The sequence below is a fragment of the Taeniopygia guttata genome, chromosome 18 (assembly GCF_048771995.1).
Source record: "Taeniopygia guttata chromosome 18, bTaeGut7.mat, whole genome shotgun sequence".
NCBI lineage: Eukaryota > Metazoa > Chordata > Aves > Passeriformes > Estrildidae > Taeniopygia > Taeniopygia guttata.
This window is the reverse complement of record NC_133043.1, coordinates 5,867,163-5,885,237: the sequence shown is the minus strand read 5'-3', so window position 1 is coordinate 5,885,237 and position 18,075 is coordinate 5,867,163. Positions and strand designations below refer to the sequence as shown.

General features: G+C 49.8%; 3 protein-coding genes across 6 annotated transcripts; 1 reads left to right on the top strand and 2 right to left on the bottom strand.

Annotated features, from left to right (window-relative positions):
• Positions 1-2,587: 2,587 nt before the first annotated feature.
• On the bottom strand, positions 2,588-7,117 carry SCO1 (synthesis of cytochrome C oxidase 1). 3 transcript variants are annotated; one of them, XM_072937164.1, is made up of 7 exons: positions 6,835-6,926; positions 6,719-6,804; positions 6,534-6,624; positions 5,208-5,405; positions 4,918-5,010; positions 4,694-4,809; positions 2,588-3,549 (listed from the first exon to the last, which is right to left on the bottom strand). In XM_072937164.1, the coding sequence occupies exons 1-7, from the start codon at positions 6,896-6,898 to the stop codon at positions 3,421-3,423; spliced, it is 777 nt and encodes a 258-aa protein (XP_072793265.1). In that variant the 5' UTR covers positions 6,899-6,926; the 3' UTR covers positions 2,588-3,420. The 3 variants fall into 3 exon arrangements, with proteins under 3 accessions (XP_072793265.1, XP_030143101.4, XP_030143100.4); XM_030287241.4 differs by lacking the exons at positions 6,719-6,804; positions 6,835-6,926 and adding an exon at positions 6,988-7,117; XM_030287240.4 differs by having other exon boundaries at positions 6,719-6,898.
• ADPRM (ADP-ribose/CDP-alcohol diphosphatase, manganese dependent) lies at positions 6,943-9,136 on the top strand. The gene is made up of 3 exons (XM_002186995.7): positions 6,943-7,498; positions 7,952-8,068; positions 8,485-9,136. Exons 1-3 carry the CDS (start codon positions 6,943-6,945, stop codon positions 8,769-8,771), a joined length of 960 nt encoding a protein of 319 aa, XP_002187031.6. The 3' UTR covers positions 8,772-9,136.
• A 736-nt stretch (positions 9,137-9,872) lies between these two features.
• On the bottom strand, positions 9,873-14,507 carry TMEM220 (transmembrane protein 220). Of its 2 annotated transcripts, XM_030287243.4 has the most exons (6): positions 14,389-14,507; positions 14,281-14,310; positions 13,294-13,354; positions 12,063-12,186; positions 11,411-11,470; positions 9,873-10,343 (listed from the first exon to the last, which is right to left on the bottom strand). In XM_030287243.4, the coding sequence occupies exons 1-6, from the start codon at positions 14,458-14,460 to the stop codon at positions 10,211-10,213; spliced, it is 480 nt and encodes a 159-aa protein (XP_030143103.4). In that variant the 5' UTR covers positions 14,461-14,507; the 3' UTR covers positions 9,873-10,210. The 2 variants fall into 2 exon arrangements, with proteins under 2 accessions (XP_030143103.4, XP_030143102.4); XM_030287242.4 differs by having other exon boundaries at positions 14,281-14,506.
• Between the last annotated feature and the right edge of the window lie 3,568 nt (positions 14,508-18,075).

Sequence of the window (18,075 nt, the reverse complement as noted above, 5' to 3'; positions counted from 1 at the left end):
CAGGCCTTCCTTGGACATCCAGGGATGGGGACTCCACCACCTCCCTGGGCAGCCAGGGTGTTTGACCATCCTTTCAGTGAAGAATTTCCTCTTGATGTCCACCCTGAGCCTGCCCTGGCCCACCCTGAGGCCATTCCCTCTGCTCCTGTCCCTGTTCCCTGGAGCGGAGCCCGACCCCCCGGCTGTCCCCTCCTGTCAGGAGCTGTGCAGAGCCACAAGGTCCCCCTGAGCTCCTTTTCTCCAGGCTGAGCCCCTTCCCAGCTCCCCCAGCCCCTCCTGGTGCCCCAGACTCTCCCCCAGCTCCATCCCCTCCTCTGGACACGCTCCAGCCCCTCCAGGTCTTTGTTGTCACAGGGGCCCAGAACTGGACAGAGCACTCGAGGTGCCTCAGCAGTGCCCAGCACTGGGGTGGTCACTCTCCTGGTCCTGCTGGCCACACCATGGCTGGTACAGACCCTGCTCTCCTTGCCCACGCTGCTGGCTAAGTCCCCACACCCAGCTGTGGAAGAGGAACAAAGAGAACCCTCAGGCAGCGAGAGCCACTGTCCTGCTCTCTCTTGCTGGTTCAGGTGTCCAGGTGGGAGCAGAGTGCAGGAAAACAAGTGGCACTGAGCACTGAGCCACGGCAGCTGCAGCTACATCTGCTGCTCTGTGCTGCCAGCATCACGGCAGACACGGAGCTGTCCTGAGGTGAAGGTCACGAGGGTGCTGTCACCACGAGCCACTTTGCCTTGCAAGGCTCTCATCCCATCCTGGGACTGCCAGGGAGCTTTTATTGCTGCCCTTCATTCAGAAAAGGGCACAATCAGAGCTCAATATACCCCTGCAAATTAAAGGTGGATTTACTGGTTGATGTCTATCTATTTTTGCACAAAGAACTTCGGGAGAACAAGAAGGTTTTGTAAGCTGCAGCTGAGTAAGTTCCCTGGCACGCTGAAGGAGCCTGCTTTATTAAACTAGTAATACACGGCTTAAAACATGGAATGAGTTGGCTCCTGCACAGAGACAGGTGCAATCATTCCTGCCCAGGTCTTCCCAGCACAAATCTTCACAGCAACATGTACAACTGATGTAGAGCTGCTAGAAGTCAGGGGCTAGACGCTCCACCACCAGTACAACTTCCCTTAAAAAACATTAGTTTCCAGTTGAACCAAACCAAACTTTAAAATTCTCTTCTATCAGACAAAGTCAGCTTTTTGCCTTTCCTTTTAGGCCACCAAAACTAAGAGCAGTCCAGTAAAACTTGGGGCTTGTCAGGTCATGTCTAAAGTAAGGGCTGTGGCCATTCCCCCTGCAGCACAGACACGCACCTCTGCTTCACTGAGTACACACCCACTGCCCCAAGGCTGGGGAGCTCCTGAGCAGCCCCAGCACACACTGCTGGAGCCACAGCTCCTGGAAGCTCCAGGTGGGTACACTGCTTCAGCAGCAGGGCCTGGAAAGCCTTGGCTGCAACCAACAACCTCAGTGCACTGAGACAGGCTGTTCCCAGCTCTGTCCGACTCCTCATCAGTCCGTGCATCGCTTGTTCCACCTGACTGAAAACGAATTTGCAGAGAGGTGGTGAAGAGCCCAACTCAGTTCTCAGCCTCCAGCTCCATCCTGCAGTTCACTGAAGACCATGTGAGAGCTTCATTCGTCCCAGGAAAAGGACACAGCACTGCTGCCAAAACATTTGGGAGAAGAGAGGAATCTGTATTTGTCTCTGTGGTACGAGTCAGCTGCAAATGAGCTTTAGAGAAATCAGTGTAACAGGTGACTCTTCCCTGGCTGCAGGTCATGTGCTGAATTTGCAAAGCCTCAGGACAGAGGTTTGCCTTGTCCAAATTCTGCTTTAACTTGGCTCAACTGCAACACCAATTCTTTCTTCTGAGCAGGTGCTTCTAACTGATTTGTTTTATTTTTACTTACCATTGCTTCATACAATCGTGATTTTCCAGACTGTCCTCTGTGCAGAAAAGATATTTGGCCCTAACAAACTGCAGCAATATTTAAAATACAGGCCTGATGTGACAGCAGAGACCTTGAGAAGGGCAGACAAAGGCTAATGTGCAGAGCACAGCCACAGGATGGTAAGAGATAGGGCAGAGATGTGCCCTGAGGACTCCAGAAACACAAACAAATCACAAGGGATCAAATAAAAACAGACCTGAAGGTGAAACCCATGGAAAAGAGCAAGTATGTAATTTGTATAAAAATTCATGAGATGTCACTGCTCTGAAACAGGTGAAGTTTACTGTTTTTCACAATTTGGCAAAGACAGAAGTTTTCCACAGGCTTTGCACCTTCCCTGTGGTGGGAATGTTGTCTTCCAACCCTCACAGTCAGAACAAGAGTGCTACCTGCAGGAACACCTGTGTTCAGTCTAAGACCCTCTGGAACTCACACCAGGAGCTGTTCTGGTTTGTCTCCTGTGGGCCATTCTCTGAGGTTCAGCTTAAAAAAGCACATTCAGCTCCTGATGTGCACGACTAGAAATAAATACTGCTTTCTAAAAGGAAGGAAAGCAGAGCAAGAATATGAAGTTTGACCGGTATACAAAGTTCTGATGATATTCTAGTCAAACCTTAGGAAATAAAAATATATATTGCCTATACAAATCAATCTTTATTTTCAAATGCTGCACTGCATAAAATGTATCTGATTACCAGCCCTGTGCATGGACACAGCCCCCCTCCACCCTTCCCCTAGCACAAGCAGAGCAGCTACACACACCATCATCTGTACCAGAAGAAAAACCTATTTGCAACTCAATTCTCCTTTCTTTATAAGTGAAGAGTGTTCACATGGAAAAATCACCAGGAAAAGTCATTTCATTTCTGCATTCAGATGAAATTATCAGGCTCGCTACAGGGCTGGTCCCATGTGTGGAAGCCACCAGTGCTTTCAGTGCTCTTCACCTTCTTAACCTGGATAAAGAAGAATTCTTAAGGCTCCTCTGTTCTAAGAGTGCAACTGCCTTTCCTAGAAGGCAAAACAGTGCAGAGAAACCAGAGGGCAGAGCTCCTCTGAGAACGCCATGGCCCCATCAAGTAATGGCTTTGCATCAAATAATCCTCCTGCAGTGACTGCTGTCCTTGCCAGACCGGCAATTGTTTTAACAGCAATATTTTCCCAGCAACACACAAGTTCTTCCCAAGAGAGAAGTGCTTTCCATCCTTTGCTCCCAGCGATGTTTCAGAGAAGTCCCAAATTTTATTCTGTACCCGAGATCTTGTTGAAAATTATATCCATGGGGAAAGCTCTGTAGAGATTTTTGGTAATGGGAATTTGCAGAAACATGGATAACCTTTCTTATTTGGAAGAAAGGAGACCTGCTTGACAGGATGTTACACTTGTGTGCTTCTGCTTTAACTCCAATGTCCAATCACAGCTAATCCCACAGGTGACATTCACAGCAATCTCTGAGGACCTTCTGCTTTAGGATGTGTATTTTCTCATGTGTGCAGCAACAGAAGCCGAAATCTCAGCACTCTTCTTATTCTGGCCATAGTAGTCCACAAAGTCACCATCGGGGCCGAGGAGGTACATAATTATTGTGTGATCCACCTGCCAGAGAGCACAGCAAGGCCTGGTGAGAGACCACAGCATCACACCACACAGCTCAGAGGGGACAGGCGGCACCGGGATGGGGCCAGCAGTGGGATACAGGGAACTGTGGGACTGGGACCAGCACTGGGATACAGAGAACTTGGAACTGAGACACAGAGAAATGTGGGATCGGGATCGGGACCAGCAGTGGGATACAGGGAACTGTGGGATCAGGGTCAAGACAAGCAGTGGGATACAGGGAAATGTGGCATCGAGATGGGGCCAGCAGTGGGATATAGGGAACTGTGGGACTGGGACCAGCACTGGGATACAGAGAACTGTGGAACTGAGACACAGAGAAATGTGGGATCGGGATCGGGACCAGCAGTGGGATACAGGGAACTGTGGGATTGGGATTGGGACCAGCAGTGGAACACAGGGAAATGCAGGATTAGGATCGGCAATGGGACACATGGAAATGCGGGATTGGGGTCAGCAGTGGGATACAGGGAACTGTGGGATCGGGACCGGCAGTGGGATACAGGAAATGCGAGATCTGGACAGGCAGTGGGATACAGGGAAATGCGGGATCGGGGTCAGCAGTGGGATACAGGGAAATGCGGGATCGGGATCAGCAGTGGGATACAGGAAATGCGGGATCGGGGTCAGCAGTGGGATACAGGAAATGCGGGATCGGGGTCAGCAGTGGGATACAGGGAAATGCAGGATTGGGACCGGCAGTGGGATACAGGGAAATGCGGGATTGGGACCGGCAGTGGGATACAGGAAATGCGGGATTGGGATCGGGACAGGCAGTGGGATACAGGAAATGCGGGACAGGCGCGCCTCCTGCCGGCACACCGAAGCAGCCTCACCCATGCACATCCCCGATATTCCGATTGGATTTGTATCAGGAAGATACAGATCAGAAAGAATCTCAACTATTGCCAGGCTTGCTAGTTCCTGTGCTACTGTCTGCATTTCTGGGATTGTTCAGAACACGCTTTGGTAAGGTGCTGAGCTTGTAGGAGGGCACTGTGGTTCTGACAGGTGAACACACCACTGCACACAGGACTTCAGTAAAGATCCAACAGCTGGTTTCACAATGTTCATGCTGCTCTTATCCACAGTCTTTCAGTAAGCAAAGGCTGCTTTTACTCACTATGTAATCATTGTCCTCATCCTTGGGCCCTTCGCTGTAGTACACACGGTATGCTTTAGCCACTTGGTCAATCTGTGCCTTGCTACCAGTCAATCCCACCAGCTTCGGAGAAAATTCTAGATAGAAAGAAGACATTTACACATTTTGGTGAAAAGAATCCCTTCAAGACACTCCTTTTTAGTGCTCTACGTGCTATGAGACACAGGGGAAGAAAGCAGGAATACCTTTAACATATCTGGCAATGGCTTCTTGGTTGTCCCTCTCAGGATCGATGGTGATGAAGAGTGGGGTCAGATTAGGCAAAGACGGAATTTGATCTGTGATATTAACAATAATTATTTATTTTAGAAAACCCGGTATCATCTCTCATCTTCCTTCAAACAAGCTCACAGCCATGTAACATCAATCCAAGCCCACCCCAAGTGACTAGACCATTTTGTGCAGTTTTATTTACGTAATTTGTGAAGGAAGCAAGTGCCATGAGATGCAATGCTCTGTGTCTGAATTCCCATACCAATTTCATTCACCACTGCAATCATTTTCTCCAGTTCATCAGGACAGATGTCAGGGCAGTGAGTGAAGCCAAAGTAGATCAGCACCCACTGGCCAATGTAGTCCTTGTTGGTCCTGGGCTGTCCCTCATGGCTGACGAGGGAGAAGGGCCCTCCCAGCAGCGGCTTCCCAATGCCTCGGTTTCGCTCCTTCTCCAGTTCTACAAAACACAAGCAGGAATCAAACACACCCATGCCACAAGGCACAATGCTTCCCAGGCAAGCCCTGGGAGCAGCCAAGTCAGACACTGCTCAGGGTCACGTCGAGATCCACCAATGCCTGTCATGCAGAAACCCAACGTGCACATGCCTCCCAGAAAGTGCTCTTTTGGACAAAATCAAACATATCACTAAATTCCTTTGAAACATGATATTATCTTTCATTGTTACCCAACTGCGTTTTTGTTTGAAGAGGGAAAAAATAAAGACAAGATATCTAGCCTGCTGTGAAACAGCAAAACCAGCATCTGTTGGAAAGTGAACAACACCCTAAAAGCTGCAATGCCTGTGTTTTCAACTGTAAAGGAAAAGTGTGAAATCCATCAAAAGGAAATGTGTGGGCAGTTGCTGCAGCAGCAGGCAAAGCTCACGGGTTGCACATGAACCAGGAACCCAACGAGCCCACAACACCCAGCTCCGTGTGCTGCATAGGCTGGCACAACCTATGTTTGGAAAGATTTTTGAAAATCTTCTGCCGCACTTCATGTATTTTAAGGAATAACCTTAAAAGCAATAGCCTGTTGCATATTCATATATCTCATACATGATGCATAAATTCCTTGCAAATTAAGAACTTTTCTGGGTTTTGTCAACTTCTTCCCCTTAATCCTGGTGGTTCCATAAAGACGGAGAGAAGGTGGAAGAATGTTTGTCTTTTCTGATGAGGAGGCTGTAACTTTTTATGGGCCCCCTTCGCTGACATCTCTGTGTGAAGAGTCTCTTGATTATTTCATCTTCTCGCTTGAGCTTGTAACAAATTCTGTATCACAGAGCTTCTATTTTAACATCATGTTGTAACCTAAAACTACATTTATCCTACTACTTCAGAGACCTAATACAGCATAACTTTCTAACATTACACACATAATATTCATCGTAACATCTGCGAAAAGCCAATCATAATGTATGTATTTTTCACAATTACTATTTTTATAACCATTTCATTATTATTAAACTTGTAAATTTAAAAAAAACCGAGTGACCGGTGTTTTTCACAGAACGCAAACCCCACATCATACAAACACGACCACCGCATCGTCCGAACACGAAACGCGCAACCCCGCACTCACTCTCCTCCTTGCGTCGCTTCATCACCTTCATTCCGGCCAGCAGCCCCCCGCCCAGCACCACGGTGGCCGCCAGCGACCTCCAGGACACGACCTGCGGGGGGACAAGGCTTTGGTGACCGCGCGGGGCCCGGCCGGGCCCGGCCCGCGCTGCCCGCTCCGCTCCGCTCCGGGCCGCGCTCCCTCACCCGCCTGTGCCGCGGCCCGCGGCCCGGCAGCTGCGCCAGCGGGCGGCTGTGGGGAGCGGGGGACAGCGCCCAGCCCCGCACGGCCCAGCCCCGCACGGCCCAGCCCCGCACGGCCCGGCCGGGCAGCGGCCACAGCCCCGCGGCCGCCCGCAGCCGCCACAGCCCCGCCGGCCCCGCCATGCTGCCGCCGGCCGCGCCGCCCCTTCCGGCCCGCCCGCTCCGCCATGCAGGCCGCGCCGCCGCGCCTCGCCCTCGGGCTGCTGGCTGACATCCAGTTCGCGGACGCGGAGGACGGGCACGACTTCGGCGGCTGCCGCCGGCGCTACTACCGGCACAGCCTGCGCTTGCTGCGGGAGGCGGTGCGGGAGTGGGCCGGGGAGAGCCCGCCCATAGACTCGGTGCTGCAGCTGGGCGATTGCATCGACGGGCAGAACGCCCGGCGCGGCCAGGCCGAGAGCGCCTTGCAGCAGGTGCTGGAGGTGCTGGGGCAGCTCTCGGTGCCGGTGCACCACGCGTGGGGCAACCACGAGCTGTACAACTTCAGCCGGGCCCGGCTGGTGCGCAGCGGGCTGTACAGCCGGGCCGCGGGCGGCTCGGACGGGCCGCCGGACCGGGAGTGCCACGCGTACCACTGCAGCCCGGCCCCGCGGCTCCGCCTCGTCGTGCTCGACTGCTACGACACCAGCACCCTGGGCAGGGACCCCGGCAGTCCCCGCTACCAGGAGGCCCTGCGGGTGCTGCGGGAGAAGAACCACAACGATGATCTCAACAGCCCCGAAGGTACCTCCGGGCTCGGCCGGGGCGCGGGCGGCCGAAGTTCCGCTGTGCGGAGCTCCCGGTGCTGACAGCGGGATGCCAGGGGATAGCAAGCATCGTGTGCCCCGTTGTGCCGAGCTCCGCCGCTTCCCTGCCCGTCAGTGCAGATGCTCCCCTGTACGCCCGGTGCTGTCGCGGTGCCCTGCTCTGTGCCCCGCAGAGCACCGAGTTGTGCCCACCCTGTCCCATGCCGCGGGGAAACCCAACAGTGGAGACCCTGTTTGGGTAGTGTGGCCAAAATTCCCGAAAATACCAACAAATAATATTTGTGCAAGGGGGCTGGAGTTCTGATCCAGGGAATGCAAAAAAAACAGCCCCAAAGGTTGTGAGAGTAAACCAACCATCAGCGGATTTACCTAAGGCAAATAGAGGAGCCATGGGAAGTGTATGTGTTTGTGCCTTTCTTCTTCATTGCAGGGCTCAAAGAACCTCATTTTGTAGCATTTAATGGAGGATTTAGCCAAGCCCAGCTGGACTGGTTTGATGAAGTCCTCAAGTTCTCTGATGAAAACCAAGAAAAGGTTATAGTTATGGGTAGGTAGATATAGAGGGAGATAAATAGACAATCAGAATGGTTTGTGTTAGAAGGGTGCTTAAAGCTAATCTGGTTCCAGCCCCTATGTTTGATGGGGGGTGTACAGAGGAAGCTCTCAGCAGCTCCTCTCAGAACACTCATTTCTGTGGGTGGTTTCTTCCCTCCTCTCCAAATACCAATTAATGCAAAACCAGCACGACTCCCGTGGAAATACGAGAGGGAAAAAAAAGCTAGCCCGTATATGTTAGCTGTAGTTGGTCTGCTGAGGTACAGATGGAACCCCTGAAAGAGCAGAACAGCAACCACACCTCACTCTAGGGGCGAGCTTTCTGTACTCAGTGGGATGGCTGAACTTCCCAACCATGAGGAGCTTTGGTAGAGTTTAACTATGTATTTCTTTCCCTCCGGACTGCAGCTCACGTACCCATCCATCCCTCCGCTTCCAACGGGGTTTGCCTGGCCTGGAACTACGAGGCTGCCCTGTCAGTGATCCACGCCCACGGGTGTGTGGTCTGTGTCCTCGCGGGGCACCTGCACGACGGCGCCTACTGCCAGGACTCTCACGGAGTTCACCACCTCACCTTGGAGGGGGTCATCGAGACGCCCCCCGACAGCAATGCCTTTGGAACTATGTACGTCTACGAAGATAAACTGGTACTCAAGGGAAGAGGCAGAATTCCTGACAGAGTTATGCATTTCTGAAATACAAATGCAGATTGCTTTTCTTCAGGAAGGACTCAGACAAAAATGTAGGAGATTCAGCTGTTTGCTTTTAGAAAGCTGTGCATGGCTGATCCTTATTGCTTTAGCTCAGGTGTTTTTCTCTTGGATACAGAATTTTAGAAATTGTGTTTCTGTAAGAGAGCACCTGACTTCTTTTTGGAGAATAGAGAAGGCCAGTAATTGCAGTAAGTATACTGGAATGCAGAATGTTCATTTCAAACACCCAATCCAGACTGGATTGCTACTGTGAAAAGATGCAAACCATATAACGAATACTGCTCAAAAAAAGCCCTAATGCTGTTGTCTCAGTGAACATTAAAACATGCAGAGTTGTACCTGCCCAACCACATCTCTATTTATTTATTTTCTGTGAACATTACAGTAAGGTCTCATGTCTGGCTAGAATGTATCAAGCCTGTAGCCTAATTCAGTCTTCCAACTTTGATTTATAACACTAATCTTCAGAGAAAGCTGAGCCTAATGAGAGAGAAACCATCTGTGCTGCACCATGGAATGCTGCAGATACTCAGGCTGTGCAGTGTGTGCACAGCTGGAATCTCCTGCAGCATGCTGAGAGTGACATCTGACACCCATGTAAATAAAGGTGGTGTGTGTTACACCTGGAGCTGTCCTGGCTCTGTCCCTGCCAGCTCCTGAGTCCGGTGTATCCACCTGTGCTTCCTTCTCCAGGATGGACAGTGGGACATGCTTGCTGCTGCAGGGCTACTGTGTGGGTCCTGCTTTCCAAGAAAAATTAGGTGAGCAGCAGAGTTGTGACAGTGCCCACATCTTCTGGTGACAGGCTCGAATATACATCTCCCAGAAAATAAAAGATACTGAGGCTTTCAGTGAGTTTTCTTAAGAAAATAGTTTTTATTACTCAGAAAAAAAACAGTGACTTTCAGTTAAAGATAATATCAAAAATATTTTTTTTCAGACATATTCTAAATATAATTTTAGCACAGGACAGAGATAGACTGCTCAATTTTCCAGTAAGTCTGAAATTGATTATTTCTGAAAGGCACATTTTTGAAAGGCACATTTTTGAAAGTTCTATGGCTGTAAATGGTCATTTATTAAAAAAGAGTATTTGCTTTATTTGTCCCTTATGTTACAGAATAGTAGATTTCCCAAACTACAAGATGACTGGAGAGTGATCCAGGGATATAGTGGTTTCTTGAATATGCCATCAATGGTGTTTGGAAAATCTAAGAACCAGCAAGGTGAACAGTTTCCACAGAAAAACTCACCACTCAGGTTTGACAGTGTTCCTCAATATTTTACCAAATCTCAACTGGCACTGCTGGAAGCAGCCAGGTATTCTTGGGTGCTATCAAACTGACACTCACCTTTCATTAAGCACCAAAAACAAAGGCAAATAAGGTCAGCATGGTTACTGTGGATTTTCTCCCACGCAGTTAAATCACAGTTTTGCAGTGTGTTGGCCAAGACTCTCTCATGTCTTTGTTCACATAAATGTACAGCCACGAAACAAAGGGAAAGAGGGCAACAACGACTGCAGCGACCAAGCGAGCTCCTCCCAGGGGACTCCTGTAAGAACAGATCCAACAGAGCTGCTTCAAATCACTGAATCTCTAAGGCTAGAAAAGACCCCCATGATCACCAAGTCCAACCTTGGACTGCATACCACCACACCCACTAAACCCTATGGTGCAGTACCACATCCAGTTGGCTTTTTTTTGAACACTTCCAAGGAATGGTGACTCCACCATCTCCCTGGGCAGCCTGTGCCAATGCCTGACCTCTCTTTCAGTGAAGGAATTTCCCCTAGGATCTAATCTCAACCTCCCCTGCCACAGCTTGAAGCTGTTTCCTCTGGTCCTGTCCCTTGTTCCTTGGGAGCAGAGCCTGTCCCCCACCTGGCAGCACCCTCCTGTCAGGGAGTTGTTGAGAGTGAAAAGGTCCCCTCTGAGCCTCCTTTTCTCCAGACTGAGCCACTCCATCTCCTTTGGTGACTTCGTGTTCCAGACCCTTCCCCAACTCTGTTCCCTCCCCTGGACATGCTCCAGTCCCTCAAAGTCCTTTTTGAAGTGCACAAATCTGACCCCAGGACTGGAGGTGCTTCAGCAGTGCCAGCACAGGGGACAAGCACTGTCCTCCTCCTGCTGACCACACCATGGTGGGACAGCCCAGGATGTCCTTGGCCTTCCTGGCCACTGCTACAGCCACCACGTAACATTCACATCTGCCTGCAGCTGGAAGGACAGCAGAGAGCCTTTGGCCACTTTAATGGGGCTACTATGGATGTATCACCAGTCTTTTACTGGAGAGGCACAAAGAATTTTCTGACAACTCAGGCTACAGAAACTAGCTGGAATTAAATACAGCACCTTAAGCAAAAGGAAAATGCCCCTATTATGGCAGGGGGCCAGAAAAAGTGCTTCATATAGGCTTACATCCCCCCCTGCCCCATCTTTTATCTGTGCAACATCCACCAGGCTGTAGCACCAGCTGCTACTGCTTGGGCATCTGGAAGGTTCAGAGAGTGACACGAAACAGGAAAACATGCTGCCAAAATCAACTGTGTGTGTTCAAGGAGCTAGTCACTAAATGTGAACATTGGAATGGAGTATAAAAAAAGAGAAAATAAAACTTACTTTGCTGAACTGCGACAAAGACTCATCCATACTGCAACAATCACCAGACCAAACAATTCTCTAGAAAGCGAAACAAAAAACAGATCAGAAAATAATACAAACAGATGTCTATGTTCCGACAATACAAATTTTGCCTCCAAAACAGTAGTGGTTGCTCCTTTGGAGAAGTTCAATATATTTTACTAGTATTGTAATTATAAAGGTATTTACAAAGAGTAACTTTGGTTCACACCACAAACCTACAAATCGACATGACAGCTGAACAGCTGCAGAAATTCCTGCCTCCACGTTTTGTTCTACTGCTGGACTTATATTCCATAGCACATTTCTCTAATTAACATAGGCAAAGCAGGCACATTTCTCTCATTAAAACAGAGCAAAGCAACATCCCAGTTTTCCAGACTGTGTTTAGGTGCAGAAAAAGCTGCCAGGGCTTCACCTCAGTACTCTGCAAGCACTTGCTTTTCACACACCTGAATGTCCAGGTGAGAAATTCTCCTTTGTCCTCAATACCTTGGAGGACTCAGCAGCCCATGCCAGATAAACATGAATTTGGTATCGCCTCAAGAGTTTTTAAAACAATGATTACCACTCCCACAGCTCCAGGAAAACAGCACAAAGCTGTTTCACTGTGCTTGTGCCCACTGCTCACCTGCCTTCCTCTTCATGAAAAATGTTTCCTTGAGCGTAAGCAAACAAAGAGCAAGCCAAGGCGATGGTCCCAACAACACAGCCAGCAGAATGAAGGTCACAGAGGCTCCTCCAAACATCATTGTCTGAGGAAAGAAATAGACTGTCAGCCACTCTCATGAAGCATGAAGTAAACCCATATGGGTATTCCACAGACCTGAATGGCAAATACCCCTTGGTGAATTTACATAAACCTGCAGTTTTACAGAAGTCGTGCTATTATAATCTTTAGTTTACACAGATCTGGGCACAAGGAAAATCCTAACTATGAGTTTAACATACAGATTCTATCGACCAGCCAAAACCTCCCCTGAAATATTCAAAACCACAAGCCTTATAGTTCTGAACTTAGGAATGCTGACACTTTATATGCTTAAGGTGGCCAGAATGCCAAGAGACTGCAATGGTGTAATTTGTGACAATACCAATGGTTTTGTTTTTTAAGTGTGATTTTAGTCTATTCGGCATAAATATTCATCCAGAACAGATACAGTCACTTCGTGTATATAAAATGGCTTTATTTAAAATTATTTCCATGAAATTAAAATACAAAAATCTTAACTATGTTCTTAAAACTTGAAACAAATCTAATCTGAATGATCCTCTGAACTGCTGTTAGCCCCCACAATACACACCACTGGAAACACAGCCTTTGAATGTTCCTACTGCTGCCCATTGCTCTGTGGGGCAGCTGCAATACCTGGCACTGAACAAGACCTTTAGCACTTTCATGGGACTGTGCAAAGCTCAGCTGCTTTTGTGGGAGGTAGATAAACAAAACCAGATTTACAACAAAGAAACAAAGTCAATTGCTAAGGTAAACACAGAGCTGGGTTCAAAACATGCTCCCAGGCTTCTGCTCCAGAAGGCTTTAAGCTGGAATTGGGGTGCAGTGGCAGGCCTATCCCAGCAGCTGGGCTTTCTGCTGGGCTCCTCTCCTCATCTGCAGAATGCCCAGCCACCAGCACTAAAGCAGTAACCAGCTTCTATAGAAATAGGTCTCGCAGCTTTTTGCCCTCAGAAGGTAATAGGATGTATTTCTACACAGCCTGATTTTAATCTGTGGCTCAATTAAAAAAAAAAAACAAAACAAACAAACAAACAAACAAACAAACAAGAAACCCTAAAATCAACAGAACAACCTTTTGAGGGCAAAATTTTAGCAGAGACTGTTTTGCACAGCAGTATCATACCTGTTATTGAAGGGTTGATGCTGACAAGCAGTGTCAGGGCAGCTGGCACTAAGTAGACAACCTGTTAATGACATAAATCTACTTGGTAGCAAAACTTAGCGAGCTGAGGAAGCAGAAGTGCCCAGCCACAGCAGCACTTCTCCCCTTCCCAGCAGTTTGTCAGAGGCACAGAGCAGATCCCAGTCCCTCGCCCTCCAGCATGCCCTGGCACTGCTGGTGCTCATCTTCACCATCACCACCCAAAACGCCATCAGCCCTCAGCCAGCCCTTGTTCCTCTGCTCCTGGCTTACAGAATACTGCCTGTCTGACCAAGCACCGCAGAGCCCCTTTTCTGAATGCTGCCCCTGACGGGACAGGGTCCTGCCCAGCCCTGCGCTCCCCAAACCCTCCACCCGTGCTGGGGCATTTTGCCCCGCCTTGGTGCTGCTGTCAGAGGGGCTCAGGCACCCCAGGCTGGCAGGGCAGCTCCTGCCCAGCCAGCAGCTCCTGTCGCACACACAGACTGTCCCTGTCACCCGCAGCGCCCAGCCCGGCCCGGGGGCTGCTCAGTGCCACGGGCACAGCGGGCCGGGAGGAGCGAGAGCAGCTCGGGATGCCCTGCACGGGCAAGCGATGCTCTGCAGGAGCAAGTGCAGATCTGGGTGAAATAAGGCAAATCCTGGAAGCACGGTCGGATTCCAGCGTCGCTGCAATACAGAAATCGTTTTCCCGGAGTCTGCCCGCTCTTCAGCTGGGAGCCGGGACGTTTCCTCCGGCGGCCCCGGATCGGAGGGGCGTTAGCGGAGCGGGGCTGGGGCCGCCGGGACCTCCGGGCAGGAGGAGCCGAAGGAGAGGGGAAGGGAAAAAGGGAAAGGAGAAGAGGAAAGGGGAAATGGAAAGGGGAAAGGGAAAGGGAAAGGGAAAGGGAAAGGGAAAGGGAAAGGGAAAGGGAAAGGGAAAGGGAAAGGGAAAGGGAAAGGGAAAGGGAAAAGGCGGCCCGTACTCACCATCCACAGCCCCGCGTCGGGGTCGTTCACCTGCAGCGGGAGGCGCGCACTGAGAGCCCGGCCCGGCCGAGGGGAGCGCAGGGGACGGGAGGGGAGCCCCGGCCTCACCTGCACGGCGGCCGCCAGCCCGAAGAAAGCGGCCATGAGGAGGTTGCAGAGCCGCCACAGCCGCGCCGCCATGGCCGGGGCGGGACAGAGGGACGGGACAGAGGGACGGGACAGAGGGGCGGGACAGAGGGACAGAGGGGCGGGACAGAGGGGCGGGACAGAGGGACAGAGGGGCGGGACAGAGGGGCGGGACAGAGGGACGGGACAGAGGGACAGAGGGGCGGGACAGAGGGGCGGGACAGAGGGACGGGACAGAGGGGCGGGACGCGGCCCCGAAACGGATCCCGGCCCCGGTCCCGCATCCCTGCCCCGATCCCCAGTCCCGATCCCGATCCCCAATCCCGATACCTATCCCGCCACCGATCCCGATCCCCAGTCCCGATCCCGATCCCCCATCCCTGCCCCGATCCCCAGTCCCGATCCCGATCCCCCATCCCTGCCCCGATCCCGATCCTGACTCCCGGCTCCGATCCCCCATCCCGCCACCGATCCCCGATCCCCGATCCCGGCCCGGATCCTGATCCTGATCTCAAATCCCGTTCCCGATCCCCGATCCCGATCCCAAATCCCGATTCCCGATCCCGTTCCCCGATCCCGGCCCCGATCCCAATCCCCGATCCCAGCTCTGATCCCCGATCTCAACCCCGGGATTTATTTTATTTATTATTTATTTATAAATCACCTGCAGGCCTTGTTTCCAGGTCAAGGATAGGCTCTTGAATGTATTTTCTAACAGAGAGGAAGTAATTTTGGGCTAGGAAATGAAAATGTCAAGGATTAAAAAGCAACAGTGGTGATAAAAAGTGTAAGAAGAATGCAAGAGCATGTCTTTCATTAGCATGATAATTATTAGCATAATATGATAGGAAAATAAAAGCAGCCAAGCTTTTCAGGCACACCAGTCCTTTTTTGTGTGGGAAACAACATTATGAGTCACTGCCCATTTTTTCCAAACATACTAGCTGATCTTCAAAATGAAAATGAATCTGTGATGAAGTCTTTTGCTCTTAATTTGTTTAATCACAAGTTAGTGTGCAAATTTGCACAACCCACCTAGTTTCTGTCATGGCTGGGCTGCTCCTTGTCATCTCATGAGTGCACAGTCCGGAGGGGAGAGAGAGCAGATGGGAGAAACTGATAGAGACTGGGAAGGAAGCAGAGAAACAGCTGGACAGACACATCCAGGGCCCTACATGGCATGGGACAGGACACTGCTGAGGGGAAGGGAAGGCTGGGCTGGCAGAAAGCAGCTTCTAATGGACACTTGGGAGGCATGGCATGGAAGGTTTGGCAATCCTGTGAGTGACCAGAGTTCAGTGACTCAAGAGCAAGGGAAGGCAAAAAGTCCCCCTGTCTCTCCTGAGGATATGGTCAGAAGGAGGGATTGGTTTAGCAACTGTGGCATTCTTTGCTGCTCTAATTCACAGAATCACAGAATATTCTGAGCTGGAAGGAACCCATAAGGTTCCCATAAGTATCACCGAGTCCAGCTCTTGAGAGGATGGCCCATACAGAGATTGAACCCACAACCTTCATGTTAGCATCATGCTCGGGCCAATTGAGCTAAATGGAATTAAAAAACAATCAGGCTGTAACACGCCTTAGAAATAAAAATGTCTTTCAGTGCTGGGTGTGCTTATTGCAAAGAAAAGCTCGAGGCTGTTCACTTTAAAGCTTTACCTACTATGCCGAGCACTTCCTCCAGCCACCCGCTGCAGGGACACAGGAGACTCTGTCGGCAGAAGGCAATACTGACTTCTCCCATGAGAGGGAGGCCAAGAACCTTTAGTAACCTTGAATAGAACTTGAGCTACTTGTTCCTCGATATTAGGCAAAACATCTTCCCTCTTTATGACTCTCTGGATCTTTTACTCACCCCATAGCAGTCTGAGCTTATCTTCACTGTGGCAACTCCTCCTGTGAAGAACAGAGGCAGCAGGGATGGGCCCTGAAGCCAAGCTGTGATATTGAGAGGATGTTTCCCAAGAAATGTACGAGAGATTTTACTACACTACAGCCGTAGTCACCCATCACAGTGACCCATTTCATAATGGCCCTCATCCTTGTATTATAAATGGTCACAGATTGGTTTAGATTGGATCAAAAGTGATTAAAAGGCTCTGGGTGGGCAGGTGAAGGGTTTGGGGGCTTTGGTGTGTTCCTGGCCGAAGAACCCTGACTACAATTCCAATGGGGACATCTGGAGATAAATGCATGGTTGCACAGCTGATATTGCCAAAAGGGCTCTGGGTTTAGTTGCCTTAACTGGTGGGCCAGGTGCCAGGAGCAGGGAAGGATGGGGCCCACCTTCCTGAGAATGGGAGCAGCCCCGTGGTCCCTGATGGAACCAACTTCAGAAGACACATTTCTGAAGCAAAGGCAAATCCTCCCCTGGGATTGTTTTTGCTCAAGGACATGGGTGCACCAGATGAGTAATGCAGAAGGACAGGGAAACATGATATGTACCCCAAGGAGATTTGATTTTGGGTGTGAAAAGTCTGTAATGTTGAGTTTCATATGTCATATTGGTTGTTGAATGACAATGCCACTGTATCATAGCTACCCTGAACAGTGAGTATGGACTGCTCCAGACACACCACTCATGATCTTACTGAACTCAACAGACATCTTAGAGGGGATGGCCAGTGACTACTGAAATAATAGCTGTGCTTGTGTAGAGTTATATGAATTTATATGTATATACCATAGTTGGGAAGTATCAGATATGGGCATGACGTAAATGGTACAGAATAAGGGGTGGATGATGTCCTGGTTGCAGAGAGAAGGGCACATCAGGAAAAACCACTCTTATGTCCTGGTGTGGCACAATGTTTTAGGAATAAAGTGATAAGTAACAGATGTCACATATGCTGACTTTAGGAAAGTTTTTGACATTGGCTGTCCTGGCCCCTTTTTAAGAAGATAAAAGGGCATGGTGAGTGTAAAACTGGTGAGATCAGTGTACAGCAAGTGCTAATTATCAGTGTTTGTCAAAATGGAAGGACATATTCAGAGGATTTTTGCAGGGGTCTGTTCTGATGCCAGATCTTTTTAATTACTTAAGTTAACAGCCTGGATGATTAACATCCATGACCGCCTTAAAAAACCTGCTAATTACTCCAGGCTGTTGAGGACAGCAAAGACAACAGGATTCAGCACTAGATGGAGAAATGGCCTGCAATCTACAGGGCAATATTCAACGGGTACAACTTCCAGCATTACTTTTATGAGCAGTGAGCAACACAGGTTCAGGTGAGCGAAATGGGTGGATGTAGTTTTCAAAAAAAAAAAAAAAAACCTCACCAACCCCAAAACCACTCCCTCCTCCTCTCAAAAAAGAAGAGTTTACAGTGTAATAGAAAGCAAACTGAACACCAGCAATGGAAAAGGCAAACAACATCCTGGAGCATGTGAGCTGTAGCCTCCAAGGCAAGCTGGGATAGTATGCCTAGCAAGGGATGCTGCACTTCAAAAAATGCAGGTGGACAGAAAAAACATCAAAGGAGGTCAGTGAGGATGCTGGGAGGCATCGGAGAAAGGCTGAAGGAAATGAATTGATGAAATGTGTAGAAGAGAAAGCTGAGGCAAGGACAAGAAGGGAAACATTGCAGTTCATCATTGCACATCACCAAGTGCTCAAGGGGTCATTTTGAAGAAGGATATGGCCATAATTAACAGGGCAGAATA